The 13765-nt window shown below is 41.3% G+C and overlaps 1 protein-coding gene across 2 annotated transcripts in view; it reads left to right on the top strand.

The window, feature by feature from the left end:
• Positions 1-13765, top strand: part of GRID2 (glutamate ionotropic receptor delta type subunit 2) — a 1102902-nt gene that overhangs the window by 525354 nt on the left and 563783 nt on the right. For both annotated transcript variants that reach the window (XR_014472933.1, XM_083179104.1), the window contains exon 4: positions 9646-9851. Coding sequence is in view for 1 of the 2 variants with exons in the window: in XM_083179104.1 (XP_083035230.1) it covers positions 9646-9851 (206 nt within the window). In the remaining variant the exon portion in view is untranslated. The remainder of the gene's footprint in view (positions 1-9645; positions 9852-13765) is intronic.

The raw sequence follows: 13765 nt of genomic DNA, 5'->3' as shown, positions 1-13765 counted from the left end.
TAATGAATGGGACCCATTGTTGTTTAGTGGGCCTTTTTATCTATAGCTACTGTATATCTCTATCCAGATTGGCTCCTTCTCTACATGCTTCTTCTAAATGCATGGATCAAAACCTTTAGCTAGAAATTGACTGGTCATAGTGTCAGCTTGTGTATTATACACTTCTAAATCAGTACAAGTGCGTCTTGTACGAAAAAATTGACTTTTGGGAACACTTTTTATCCAATTCTTGTGATGATTACTCTCGTATGGGATATAGGAGTTACAATCCATTCTCTTTGTGTAGTTTTTAGTCTTAATAAGACCCCCTTCTACATAAATATTTAAGTCTAAAAAATTAACTTGAAGTGTGCTAATTACAAATGTTAAACGGATTTGTAAACCAATATTATTCAGATGTTCACAAAACTCATTCAAACCAGACTCCCCACCCTGCCAAACAAACAAGATGTCATCAATGTAACTGTGCCACAATACCAGACTGGCGCCAAATGGGTGGCCACACCATACGGAGGTGGCCTCCCACCACACCATAAAAAGATTGCTATGTACAGGTATCAACTGCAAACCCTTCTATTGAACCCGGAAATTTGCCTCGATTGTCCTAATTGGAGTGTACATCCCACCCCTTGCCTGTGTAAAGGAAGCCCTGCACCACCTGGCCACCATCATATCTGACATGGAGCAAAAACACCTAGACTCTCTGTCGTGCTGGGTGATTTCAACAGAACTAACCTGAGCCAGGAGCTACCAAAGTTCAAACAACAAGTCAGGTGCCCCACCAGGGAAGGGCGCACCCTTGACCACTGCTACACCATCCTTAAGTCTGCCTTCCAGTCAATCCCCCATGCCGCACTTGGACTATCTGACCACTGCCTCATCCATCTACTCCCTACCTATATGCAAAAGTTGAGAGCAGCTAAGCCTGTCGTCAAGACAGTTAAGAAATGGACTAACAAGGCTAAGCTGAAACTCCAGTCCTGCCTCAACTGCATGGACTGGGGGGTCTTTCAAGCCTCTGCAAATGACCTGAATGACCTGATTGACACCGTCACATCCTGCATAAGCTACTGTGAGGACATGTGTATACCCACCAAGACCTACCGCATCTTCAGCAACAACAAGTCTTGGTTCGACACCCAGCTCAGACAACTCAAAAAGGAGGCTTACAGCAGTGGTGACAGAACACAATACCACCGAGCCAGGAACTCCCTAACAAAAGAAATCAAGCTAGCAAAAAAGTGGTTCTCTGACAAGCTGACAAATGACCTGTCCACTAATGACCCTGTATCTGTGTTGAAAGGAATGCAATCTATAACCAGCTACAAGAAAACACCCAAACCCAGCGCCATATACCAAGAATTAGCTGATGAGCTGAAAAACTTCTATTGCAGGTTTGAAAAAGTAGTCCACTGTGAACCAAACCATACCCTCTGAGCTGCCTCAAATGTCGACAGCCAACTACAGTCACTCCAGGTCACCGAAGTAGAGGGGGAGGAGATGTTCAAGAGGGCCAAACCAAGGAAAGCAGCAGGTCCTGATGGGGTGTCACCATCTGTCCTGAGATTATGCGCAGATCAACTTCACCCCATATTCACCAGGCTCTTCAACAAATCACTGGAGCTAAGCAAGGTTCCCTCCTGCCACAAAAGTTCCTCTATTGTTCCAGGCCACAAGAAATCCACTATTACAAATCTGAATGACTTCTGGCCGATAGCTCTGATGTCTGTGATCATGAAAACATTTGAGCGTCCTGTACTGAACCACCTGAAAGCTTGACTGGCCACCAGCTAGACCCCCTCCAGTTCGCCTACCGATCAAATTGATGCATTGAGGACGCAGTCAACCTGGGCCTGCACTACATTCTGCAGCACCTGGATATGCCTGGTACCTATACAAGGGTCCTGTTTGTCGACTTCAGCTCGGCTTTCAACAAAAGTTCCTCTATTGTTCCAGGCCACAAGAAATCCACTATTACAAATCTGAATGACTTCTGGCCGATAGCTCTGATGTCTGTGATCATGAAAACATTTGAGCGTCCTGTACTGAACCACCTGAAAGCTTGACTGGCCACCAGCTAGACCCCCTCCAGTTCGCCTACCGATCAAATTGATGCATTGAGGACGCAGTCAACCTGGGCCTGCACTACATTCTGCAGCACCTGGATATGCCTGGTACCTATACAAGGGTCCTGTTTGTCGACTTCAGCTCGGCTTTCAACACAATCATCCACAACATCCTCCAACACAAACTACTCTGCCTAGGAGTCCTTGAAGCTACGTGTTCTTGGATTGTGGACTTTCGGACTGATAGAAAACAAGTTATGAAAGCAGGGAAATTCACCTCCCAAGTGCGATCCATCAGCACAGGAGCCCCCCAGGGCTGTGTGCTCTCACCCCTGGTCTTCTCACTGTATACCAATGACTGCACCTCAGAGGCGCAATCAGTAAATATAATCAAATTTGCTGATGTCTTTGGCCTTATCAAGGATGGAGACGAATCGACCTACAGACAAGAAGTGGACCTATTGGCCCAGTGGTGCAGCACCAACCATCTAGAGCTCAACCCACTCAAAACCATTGAGATGGTAATGGACTTCAGGAAGAAGGCTGTTGGTATTCCTCCGGTAACAATTGCTGAAGTGTGGATCGCTAGTGGACTCCTTCAAGTTCCTAGGAACCACAGTCTTCTGGGGGCTCAACACTGATACTATTGTTAGAAAAGCGCAGCAGAGGCTATTCTTCCTTTGGCAACTGAGGAAGTTCAACATCCCACAAAAGCTTCTGCTTCTCTTCTACTCCCAGTTGTGGAGTCTGTACTGTGCTCCTCAATACTGGTCTGGTACAGCTCCGCCAATGAGAGAGACAAATGCAGACTCCAAAAGGTAGTCAGAACTGCGGAGAAGATAATCGGAACGGACCTTCCCTCTGTCCAGGACTTCTAACTATAAGTTTGCACTTGGTCTGCAGTTCCACTGCACTTTACCTTTAAACCAGCTACACCATAACCATACCCATATTAACCTAAACCATAAAACACCTAAGAAAATCATTAATCCGTATTTACTAATTGTATACCTTCCAGCTGATAGAAATATTTAAAGTGGAAATAGATTGAAGGACATGTAACAGCTAAACCCCACATTCCTATGTGCCTCATCTATAGAATTAAAACCCAAACATCTTGAAACACCAGTCTAGGAACCATGTGTGACCTTATAAATAAGCCCACACTTTGGACAGTCACAAGCATACAACAAATGCAAAATAGACATCCTAAGTGTGTGTTAACATGATGTTATTCTACAGCTCCCAATAATCGACTTGTACTCTGCCTGAACTAGTAAACAGACCAGAACACTTAACTATGTCGGGCTGATCTGCCCAAAACATATATGATTGGGCAATAACCAAACATCAATTCCATTGGGAGCAAAACATAAACCAAATAGGAAGAGAGTGTATACAAAACCAAAAAATTACCATCAGAAGGCATAATATAGAAAGGTCTATGAAAGTTAAATGCAAAAAAAGGGGGGGGGGGGTAAAATTGAGGAAATTGGTATGAGGACAAGATAAAACAAAGATGAACTAAGGGTTTATTCTAGTTCATTCTTTCTGACAAAATCCTTCTTAGATGGACAAAACCATGCGCACTGCAGGGGGGCAGATGTAACATGTGCAGAGAGAATTAGATTTGGGTGAGTTTTTTTGTTTCTGTGCAGGGAAAATACTGACTGCATGATTTTACACTGCAATATAGATCTCACTTTAAAGAAAAACCCCACCCAAATCTAATTCTCTCTGCACAAGTTACATCTGCCCCACCCGCAGTGCACATGGTTTTGTCCATCTAAGAAGGATTTTGTCAGAAAGAATGAACTAGAATAACCCCCTAAGTGAGAGAAACTGTAGATTTAAAAAAAAAACTTGTCATGGAAATATTAAAAGACTCCCAAAATTCCCACCAAAATCAGCAAGATGAGGAGCTCTAGATAGGAAAGGGTTCATGTGTGTATGTGTTTGTATGGAGGGGTTGGTGGAAAAACAAAATAAAACAGGCGCAGAACAAAACAATATCACAACAGAGCACTTTATAATGGGTGTTAAACTAAAAAGAAACACTGCAATTCAAAATGATAACAATAAAATGCTTATAAAGAATGACTTCAATATGCCTAAAAAGCCTTACTGGCAGTCCAAATAGAAAATGAATGCATACGGAAGAAAAAAAATCTCTCTCTGCCCATTAATCAGTTTTTGAGTGCAGAATCTTCCACAGCATCATTCTCTTAGGGCATTATCACATAGCAGAATGCATAGCTCACAAGATTTATTCAGTTTACAACTGAAACACAAGATCCCAGCAGTGCCCAAGAAGGATTGCAACTGGGAATTATGGATTAACATTCGGAAGCCACAACAGCAGAACATTGAAAAGAGACCAAGCCAGCAAATCCTTAGCTATTCCATGAGACTTGCATCACTTACCAATGGAGAAATGTATTGAATCTCTTAAAAACATTCACAGACAATGGAACATCCTATAGGCTGTCACTTGTCTATGTAAAAAAAAGAAGTTTCATAAACATATAGGATATATGGCAATGGTTCCCAAACTCTGTGCTCAAGTGACCCTAATGCTCCAGGTTAGGGTGCCAGCATTGCTATTCTGACTGCTAGCACTTGGAGGCAGAGAATCCTGATGAGTCACTTATGAATACGTACCTTCCACCTGCACTGCGCTTTCTGCATCCAAAACCCTAACCCTTCCCCTGCAACCTAACCCTCCATGCTCATGCCAAACCCTAACCTTTGTACCCTCTGCCTAAATCTAACCTTCCTGCCCCGCAGCCTAACCTTAACCCCACCTTCTTAGTGCATAACACTTAATCCCCACAGTGTAAAGATAACCTTTCCACCCTGTAGAGTAACCCTAAGTCCTCCACTAGTGCTTTAACCTAACAATAACCCCCCTCTTGAGTTACGCTATCCCACCCCGCATACTTACTATATGGTGTTGGCATCCTCATCAATGTCTGCATTCTTGCACCAGTCTTCAGGTGGCTAGATGGGATGCTGGTTTCTATGTATTGACTATAGCATCCTATCCACCATTATCATCACCACATCCTGCTTAACATATCCAGGGATGTCCATCATTCTATTCAAAATCTTCAAAGACCACAATTACATCACTCAGACATATACAGTTATGTACAGACAAATAATTTGCACATTCACATTTGTGGTTTGATTTTTGTTTTGTTCTGTGATTTGTAATGCAATAACAGGAACTTTTGCTGCTCTGATCATGTATTCAAATACCAATTTCCCATTAACAAAAAGAGTTTAGACCCAGTTGTAATCAAGAAGTTATTTTGTTTCCAGAATTGTAGGGATATTCCATGATAACTCTCGAACACTTTAACTAATCATCTTCAAACTTTGCACACTGCCTTTTCATCTTAAGGGGAAATCTAAGTTCGAAGATGGGTTTAATCAGATGGGTTTAAGGGTGCTGTCATAAGGGTCCTGTTAGGTATCGGGTGTGACCCCGCAGCCGGTACTGCTGTACAGGACTCTGTTGTACCCCCCAGGCTGGGTGACCGACTCCTGCAGAAAATCTAGGCTTCTCCTGTAGCCACCACGTTTGGAAGGGCGAGTTAAGCCCGCACTAACTCCGGTGCAGCCAGGTGGTACGTGTGGAAAAGGAGCCGGGGACCCCCCCCCCCAGGGTATGGCCAAAAGGAAACTCTGATTGAGGGTCCTAATTAAAATTTAACCAAACGGCGATTTGCCGAACCCTGGCTAACGCCACTATGCGCCAGCGACCTAGTCACCAAGACCAGCAACACCAGTCGCACAATACACAAAAAAGAACACACCAGAAAAGCACAACGCAGTAAAACGGAACTAAGGACCGAATTCCCAGTATCTCTGGGAAAGGGGAAGGACCTGCCTGACGGGCACACCACAAATCACCCAAAGTAATAACACAAGCCTGACCGGCTAAAGAGGTATAACAAGAAGAAAAATCAGTAATGATAAAGGTAAATGAAATAATCAGAACAAGCCCCAAACGGGGCAACTCACGGGACCGGAAGCAAGACGCAAACTCAAATTCCACGGGAAAGTGCCACAAGGAGCATAGGCAAAGAAGCGAGCAGGGGCAGGTGGATAGAACCTGGACAGAAGCTATCACCGGCAGGGAATGCTGGGCTGGCTCCCTTAAATGGGATGCTGTGGCCAATCCCAGCTGAAGCCCCTGCCCCGCCTTAATTAACAGCCCCTCAGACACCTGTGGTCCGCCTGCTATTTGGCCTTATAGAGGCCGTGCTATTATCCTGCCCGGCGGCATCAGCCGTTGCTAAGCAACGGTGCCGCCGTAAGCAGGCAGTTACCCGGCCACCTTCCGGTGTCCCTGGTTGCCGGGAGATGAGAGGGCGGAGGACGGGAGCTGTGTCCGGCCGCTTTGTTCTCCGGCGTCTCTGGTTGCCTGGCAACCTGATGCCAGATCCGGAAGGACATGCGGCAGGATGGGAGCGCAGCCCCGTTCTACCCGCCGCATGCCCGCTGCGTGCAACAGGTCCATGCTATTTCTGTTGTTTTCATGCATTGTGATATGTTGTTGGAAATCTTATGACTTTCTGAATACAACACAATTAACAGACTCCCTTAAGTGGGCCCTTAAAGGCCTATAAGGGTCAATTAATTGAAAAAGATTTTCACTTTACAAAAATTATGACAAACTAAAAATTGATAAGCGACTAATCGGCATAGTGGTCTGTGGATCAAACACTGTAGATATCATTGTGAAATCAATGTGAGATTGATCCCCATTCAGTTATTTTTCTTTTGATTGTTTGCTTATTCATTGAGGGTTTTTGGGATCTTCTGCACCTGCTGCAGCAGCTTCTGCCCTGCTGTGGTTGGGAAGGAAAGGTGGATAGTTAAAGACCTGCTCTGGCTGCTGCAGCAGCTTCTGCCTTGCTGTGGTTGGTAAGGGAAGGTCGATAGTTGGAGACCTGCTCTGGATGCTGCAGAAGCATCTGCCCTGCTGTAGTTGGGAAGGGAAGGTGAATAGCTGGAGACTTGCTCTGGCTGCTGCAGCAGCTTCTGCCCTGCTGTGGTTGGGAAGGGAAGGTGAATAGTTGGAGACTTGCTCTGGCTGCTGCAGCCGCTTTTGCCTTTCTGTGGTTGTGGAGGGTAGGTGGAACAACTTAAGCACATTCCCACTCTGTAATAGGTAAGTAGATATGATGCAGAATATCTAGAGACCATATAAAAGGATCCTGACCTAACAGTTATCAAAAACTCAGTAAATTATTACACAGTCTGATATATATCATAAATCAATATTTTTCGCACTATTGCATGGTCATGGAATAATTAGTCGGGACTTGTGTACTAGCACGGCGCCCATTGCATACCATAAGGCATACGATGGTATGTGATGCGATGTTACGCAGGCGATGTTATACAATTTTTAATTGTATACCATCTCATTGTATGCCATTGTATCGCATAAACAATGGTTTGCGATTTAAAATTGTATAAGCACCCTAATGGGTTTTCCAATGTTAAAAGTGCCCCCTAAAACATAATTAAACATGATGGGTGCCTAGTATGTTAAAAGCACCCCCAACGGCACCCCCACTATCAACGCCAACCCGAAGCATGGCGAGTGCAGCGAGCCCGCGAGGGGCTGCGGTACGCGTCCTCTGACCTTTTCATACCCCCACAATCCACGTGGGTGTGGAGTTGATTTTATGTAGTGTGGCAAGTGCAGTGAGCCACCGAGCCCGAAGCGTGGCGAGCGCATGCGGAATACATGTAAAGTAATACGCGTGCGCTCGCCACGCTTTGGGCTCGGTGGCTCGCTGCGCTCGCCAAACTATATAGAATCAACTCCACACCGACGTGGATAGTGGGGGAATGAAAAGGTCGGAGGACGCGTACCACCGCCCCTCACAGGCTCGCTGCGCTCGCCACGATTCGGGTTGGCGTTCATAGTGGGGGTGGCCTGGGGGTGCATTTAACATTGTAACCCCCCATTTGGGTGCTTATACAATTAAAAATCGTATAGGGGGCTTATACAATATGCGATTATATGTCGTACGACTTAATATCGTGGGCGCCGTGATAATACACAAGTAACAATTAGTCTATTGTAGCTTTTTTCTGCGTTATATCTACCTAACTATTACAGAGTGGGTGTGTGATAGAAAAGGTATATACTGTTCATGTATATTACATGTGTAATATGTTGTGTTTGTCAATTCTAATAAGTTGTAATACATGAATTTAATATAAATTTTGTTGATGCCTAAGAAGTACCCGATTTCCCCTTTTTCAGCTCACAGTCCAAACTGAGGGAGTGCCACCAGATTAAATATTACATCCCAACCTATGTTAAGCATGGATGAGGTTACCATAGCGTCATATTAATATCTCGCCTTCTAATTCTGGTTAGACAAATTGTTTGATACTGTACCTGTGCTGATTAACACTAACAAAATAACATTAACCATTTGCTCCTAAACACTGAGAAACAGAGAAAAATTGTCACTGGTTAAATCAATTTGATATAAAATGTCTGTTTGCCATACATTAGGAGCAAATGGTTAATCGTCATTTGCCCTCAGACTACCAGATTTTTGTTCCAGCAAGCCAGATTGGACAGATAATCTTGTAGTGTGTATCCAGCTCAAACTTTACTTCTGTAGGGTCTGATGCAGAGCTGAACATACCATTTTGCTACAGTTTTCTGCATGACATTGTCCTTCACCTGATCAGAAAATGAGGTTACGCAAATGTGACTATGTAGAGCATATTTGGGCACATCAGTTCTAAAGTATAACAGATCTGGTTTGGGAAGGGCCACATAAGCATAGTTCAGTGAGGTCATATTCATGCAAAAGTGTATCATGCAAACAAGCGCGTATGCAAATATCATCCTGCTTATAGGCTTATTGTTTGTACTTAGTATAAGGAAGGTATAAGTATAAAACTAGTGAGGAGTATTAGCAAACCAAATGGAGATGCTCCTACTGTATACACATCTACATATTGGCTAAAATATGCTATTTTTTCTATGGATTTGTATTTTCAATTGTTTACACCCATTTTACTTCCAGCGTTACATCAGCCCCATAGAAGTATGCATAGGACCTGGGCAAATTAATGTTAATTAAATTAGTACAGTATTTAACCTGTGCCAATTTTATTTTATTGTTTATCTTATCCGCAGACAGCAAAAGCACCATTATAACATTACTGGGATGTACTGCAAGTTTCCTGTTATACTGTCAACTGTACTCCTAGTACAACAGACATTTCAGTAATTAGACAGTTGACAAAAGCATATATTGCATTAAATGAACATAAACAGGTAAAATAAAATAAAAGATTTTCCTTTTATTATCTGTGTGGTTAATGTCACCCGGAGAAAACAACTGTAGACTTTATAACAGATGCAATCTGTGTCCAGTCTGTAATGGCAATGCAATGCAGTTTAACATATGTGCAGCTTAACCTTCCATTTCATGATAGTGAGCAAAACCACTTCCAAACCAGGCTAGGCATTTAATGGATGTGTTTCAGTAAACTGATTAGCATTTTGATGGACTTTTGATGTTCCTAGATATCCGTGGAATACAGGAGTTTTTGGATAGAGTATCTCAGCAGGGAATGGATGTAGCTTTGCAGAAGGTAGAAAACAACATTAATAAGATGATCACGGGACTCTTCGCCACAATGCGCATTGAAGAGCTAAATCGCTACAGGGACACACTGAGAAGAGCCATTCTCGTTATGAGTCCGACCACTGCCAAATCCTTCATTACTGAGGTAAGAATATCCTGTTTTATGGCTACTTGTTTATTTCTTCATTGTTTTAATTTGCACTTATAGTGCTGCAGCTAACGAGGCTGTATTAGAAGAAACATGCATACAATAATAAAAATGCCGCTAATTGTGCTTCTAGTCCAGGGGAGTGCAATAAGCTCCCTGATCTAGACTAGCCAGACGATACTTTATGATGTACATGCAAATAACTACTATTGCATTGATTAATTTAGAATCCAATGCTAACTTTAAAAAAAAAAGTGTTGTGCTGTTTTTTTTGCTAATTCATCTTTAAAGTATACTTTCTAAGCAACAGAGATGTTAGGCCTGAGTCAGAGTTATGGGGTAGGAAAGAACAAATAACTGGTCACCTTGGTAAAGCCATATTGCACTACAGTTGGAACAGATACTCCATTTATAATTTTTTAGTTTAGCGTTCATTTTTGTTTTCGTTCATTGATTTATTTGATCCTATCCTGACACATGCACAGTCTCTTTGTGGATGCCTTGATTCAGCACATACTCCAGAAAAAGAATGCACGAGGAGATGGACAGCCATGGCTCCAGCTAGTAAAGGTCTTTGTGCAGCACCATTCACTACTTGGGAACAGCAAGTGAGACATGGCAGCATTTACAGGCACAGGGCTCTCCGAGTACACTAAAAGGTTGTGCTCATACTGCTACTCTCCACTTGCTGTTGGTGAGGTGCTTCTTTAAAAGTTATCTGCTTTTCCACCTTTTCTCCCGCATGGAGTGTACTCCCCACTTTTGCAACCCCTCTCCATCCCCAACCCGTTTCTGTCAGAGCTGGACTGATCAATGATCACAGAGAGCAGCTGTGCTCCACATTTAATCTGATGTCTAGCAGCACATACACTATGTGGGTAGTAACCCAGATGCTGGAGCTGGAGGACAGACCTGGAACACTAATTAATAGACGAATGACCATGGTGGAAAAAAAAATACACAAGTGGTGACAAATACTGTTTGTTGTTAAATAACAGCACCCAGATAATTCTAATGGACATATGGAAAACATTAGCGTTGCATTACAACAGTGCTAACAACAATCATAAATACCTGCAGTGTTGATTAATATTTGCAACAAACTTAAAATAGATTAAACTCATTGATAAATGAAGGGGCCAAAAAGTGCAGAGAAATGTAGATTTGGAAACTCAAATGATAATTTCAGTGAATAAAATATGTCAATCTTTATGGGCTATAAGCATAACCAGCCAGTATTTATCTTGCATGCAAAACAGTTAATGTATTTGCACTAGAGATGTTTGGGCAACCCAGTGTTTTGTTTTTTGTTTTAATTCATTAATATGTTTTGGTTTTGGATTAAATCACACTCAAATGTTTTGGTTCAGATTCAATATTTGACAGTTAAAAATCCATTAAATATCAATAATCATGTATTAAAATTGTTAAAAATCGATGAGAACCGATAAAATCATGTTACTTTTGGGTTCTTGTTTAGTTTCACGGCGGCAACATGGCCGCCCACTACTTCCAGGTTCGGTGCTCGGCAAGCTTTCTAAAACAAAGTCCATGCCAATGTAAATAGTTCATACCCCCACTATCCACGTTGGCATGGAGTTGATTTTAGATAGCGTGACGAGCGTAGCAAGCCACAAAGCCCGTAGTGTGGGTGAGCGAAGCGTTCACCGCAAGGGGACACAGACGCTGCTGGGACTGAGACGCTGCCGCCGTGAAACTAAACAAGTACTTATTTTTGTTATTGAAAACTGGAAAGATGGACTTAAAATCCAAATTTTAAATCGGTCTTGATTGGATTCTTGGCAGATCCAGACCAGGTTTTGGTATGGTTCAGATCCACAAAAATGAGGTGGAATTGAATTTCTGGAGAATCAAACCGCACATCTCTAAGTTGTTCCCCTTGCATTGCAGCATTGTTTGTTCACCTATAAAATTACTTGCTCCTTCTTGCTTTATTCATAAATCTAAATATTAGATCCATTATTACATACTACTATTGCAATTTGCATTTAGAAACATGAGAAAAACAAGATTATTGGAACCAGTTTACAATTATGGACATTCCTGTATAGGCAGTAGGTTTTGTATTAAAATTCATTAATAAGTTTGAATATAAGTGCCAGATATTTTTGTCATTTTTTTTTGTAGATAAACCAATTGCTGCATGTGTCATGTACATATAATGCTTATGTTTATCATAATGGTTCCTTATAGCATGCAAATGTGGAATACCAAAAATCAGGATAGGTTCATGGTCAAATCATGGTTGGCATGGCTGCAGCATGATGGGAATGTGGGCACACACAATCAAGGGCATGATAGCACTTTTTCGTATTTAAGTTTATGTTTACTTTAAAAATCAATAAATATGTATTTGGGAAGAAAAATTATAAAAATATATAAAAACAGCTAAAAATCATGTTATGTGGACCTGTTTACATATAATCCAACACACAAGTTTGGTTTTTAAATATTTCCAAACTGACAACAGATCCAAACAGGAAGTTTTGACTGCAAGTGAGCCAACCCCTTCTGAAGTTATGTTTTGCTATATGTGAGACAGTGACACAAGCAGACAAGCAAATGTACTGGTCTTCTTTTGGAATTCTGTAGCTGCAGTTTTGCAAGCTACTATTATTTTGCTGTCCCTGTACATGAATTACACAAGGTTATTCTCCACATAAATTCTTACTAAATTGAGCCCTTGAAGTTCACTGCACATTTTTATGATTGGTGAGCATGTTCTTGCTGAAAGGAATAAACAAGGAATGAATTGAGTAAATAGTCACATAATACACTGTGCATACACAGTAAATTTATCACGCACATTAGATATCACTTTTGCCTTTCGGTGAAGTTTATAAAAGCACTTTACCTCTTTCTAGGTGTTTTGTGGCTGATTTATTAACATCTGTATTAATGTGTGTATTGTTTGGCAGGTATATAATAGTATTTTCCTTAGTATCTGCTTTCTAACTAAGGACATCATTTTCCACTTTGAGGTTTCTTCTAATATCTCAACAATAATTCTGTCACTGAATTCAAATTAGCTTGTAAATCTACCAGTACTGGCTAAATGTGTATGCGATACCCTTGTGTGGTAAGAATATATATATTGTTATATAAGAAAATGAGCCATATGTTTTAAGAACATGCTGCAATCAATAATAAATGTTTAGTTTTCTTTTCCGAAACATATATTTAAAATATTTATAACCTATGTACTTGTGAGCTGTGGATTAATTTCACAGATATAAATGTATTCATTAAACATATTGCTTATGATACTTTGCAACAGTAATGATATAATGCTTCTTAAGCCCTTCATTACTAATAGAAACAGGACTTATCTTTCTAATGTCCTACTAGTCTACATACATTTATAGAAGCAGTTAGTATTTCTTTTTACCCCTGCTATTGGAAGAAATGCATGAAAATGTACAAAAAATGTACAAAAAACTTAAGGAGAAAAGAAAACAAAACGTTGCTCAGTTTTTTAAAGACCTTCAGACCTTCAGGAACTAATGGCAGCTCATTTTTGTAACCATTTTCCAAACTACTCAGTATTTCCATATTGGATTATAAAGAAATAAATTCTAGTTAGACTTTTTTAAAAATAAGGAAAGTATGATTGGTATGGTTTGTGTGCTTATTGCATAGAAAATCCACTAGAATTGATAAAGGTTGGTGTCCCAAAAAGAGGCCCAAGTTGGCTCAGTAGGTGGGTAAAAAATATTCAGCAGTGAATAAAGAGCTGTTATAGAGGCCATGCAGCTAGATTCAAAGGGGTAAATTTACTAAGATAGGAGTTCTATTGAAGATGGGTTGTTGCCCAAGATTCTGCTTCTTCTTAATTTAGCACCTTCTAGAAGATAATTAATAGAATCTGGTTGGTTGCTAAGGGCAAAATC

Source organism: Crinia signifera, chromosome 1 (assembly GCF_055691185.1).
Source record: "Crinia signifera chromosome 1, ASM5569118v1, whole genome shotgun sequence".
In the NCBI taxonomy this organism is placed as follows: Eukaryota; Metazoa; Chordata; class Amphibia; order Anura; family Myobatrachidae; genus Crinia; species Crinia signifera.
Note: the sequence above shows the minus strand (reverse complement) of the source record. Positions and strands in the feature narration are given on the sequence as shown.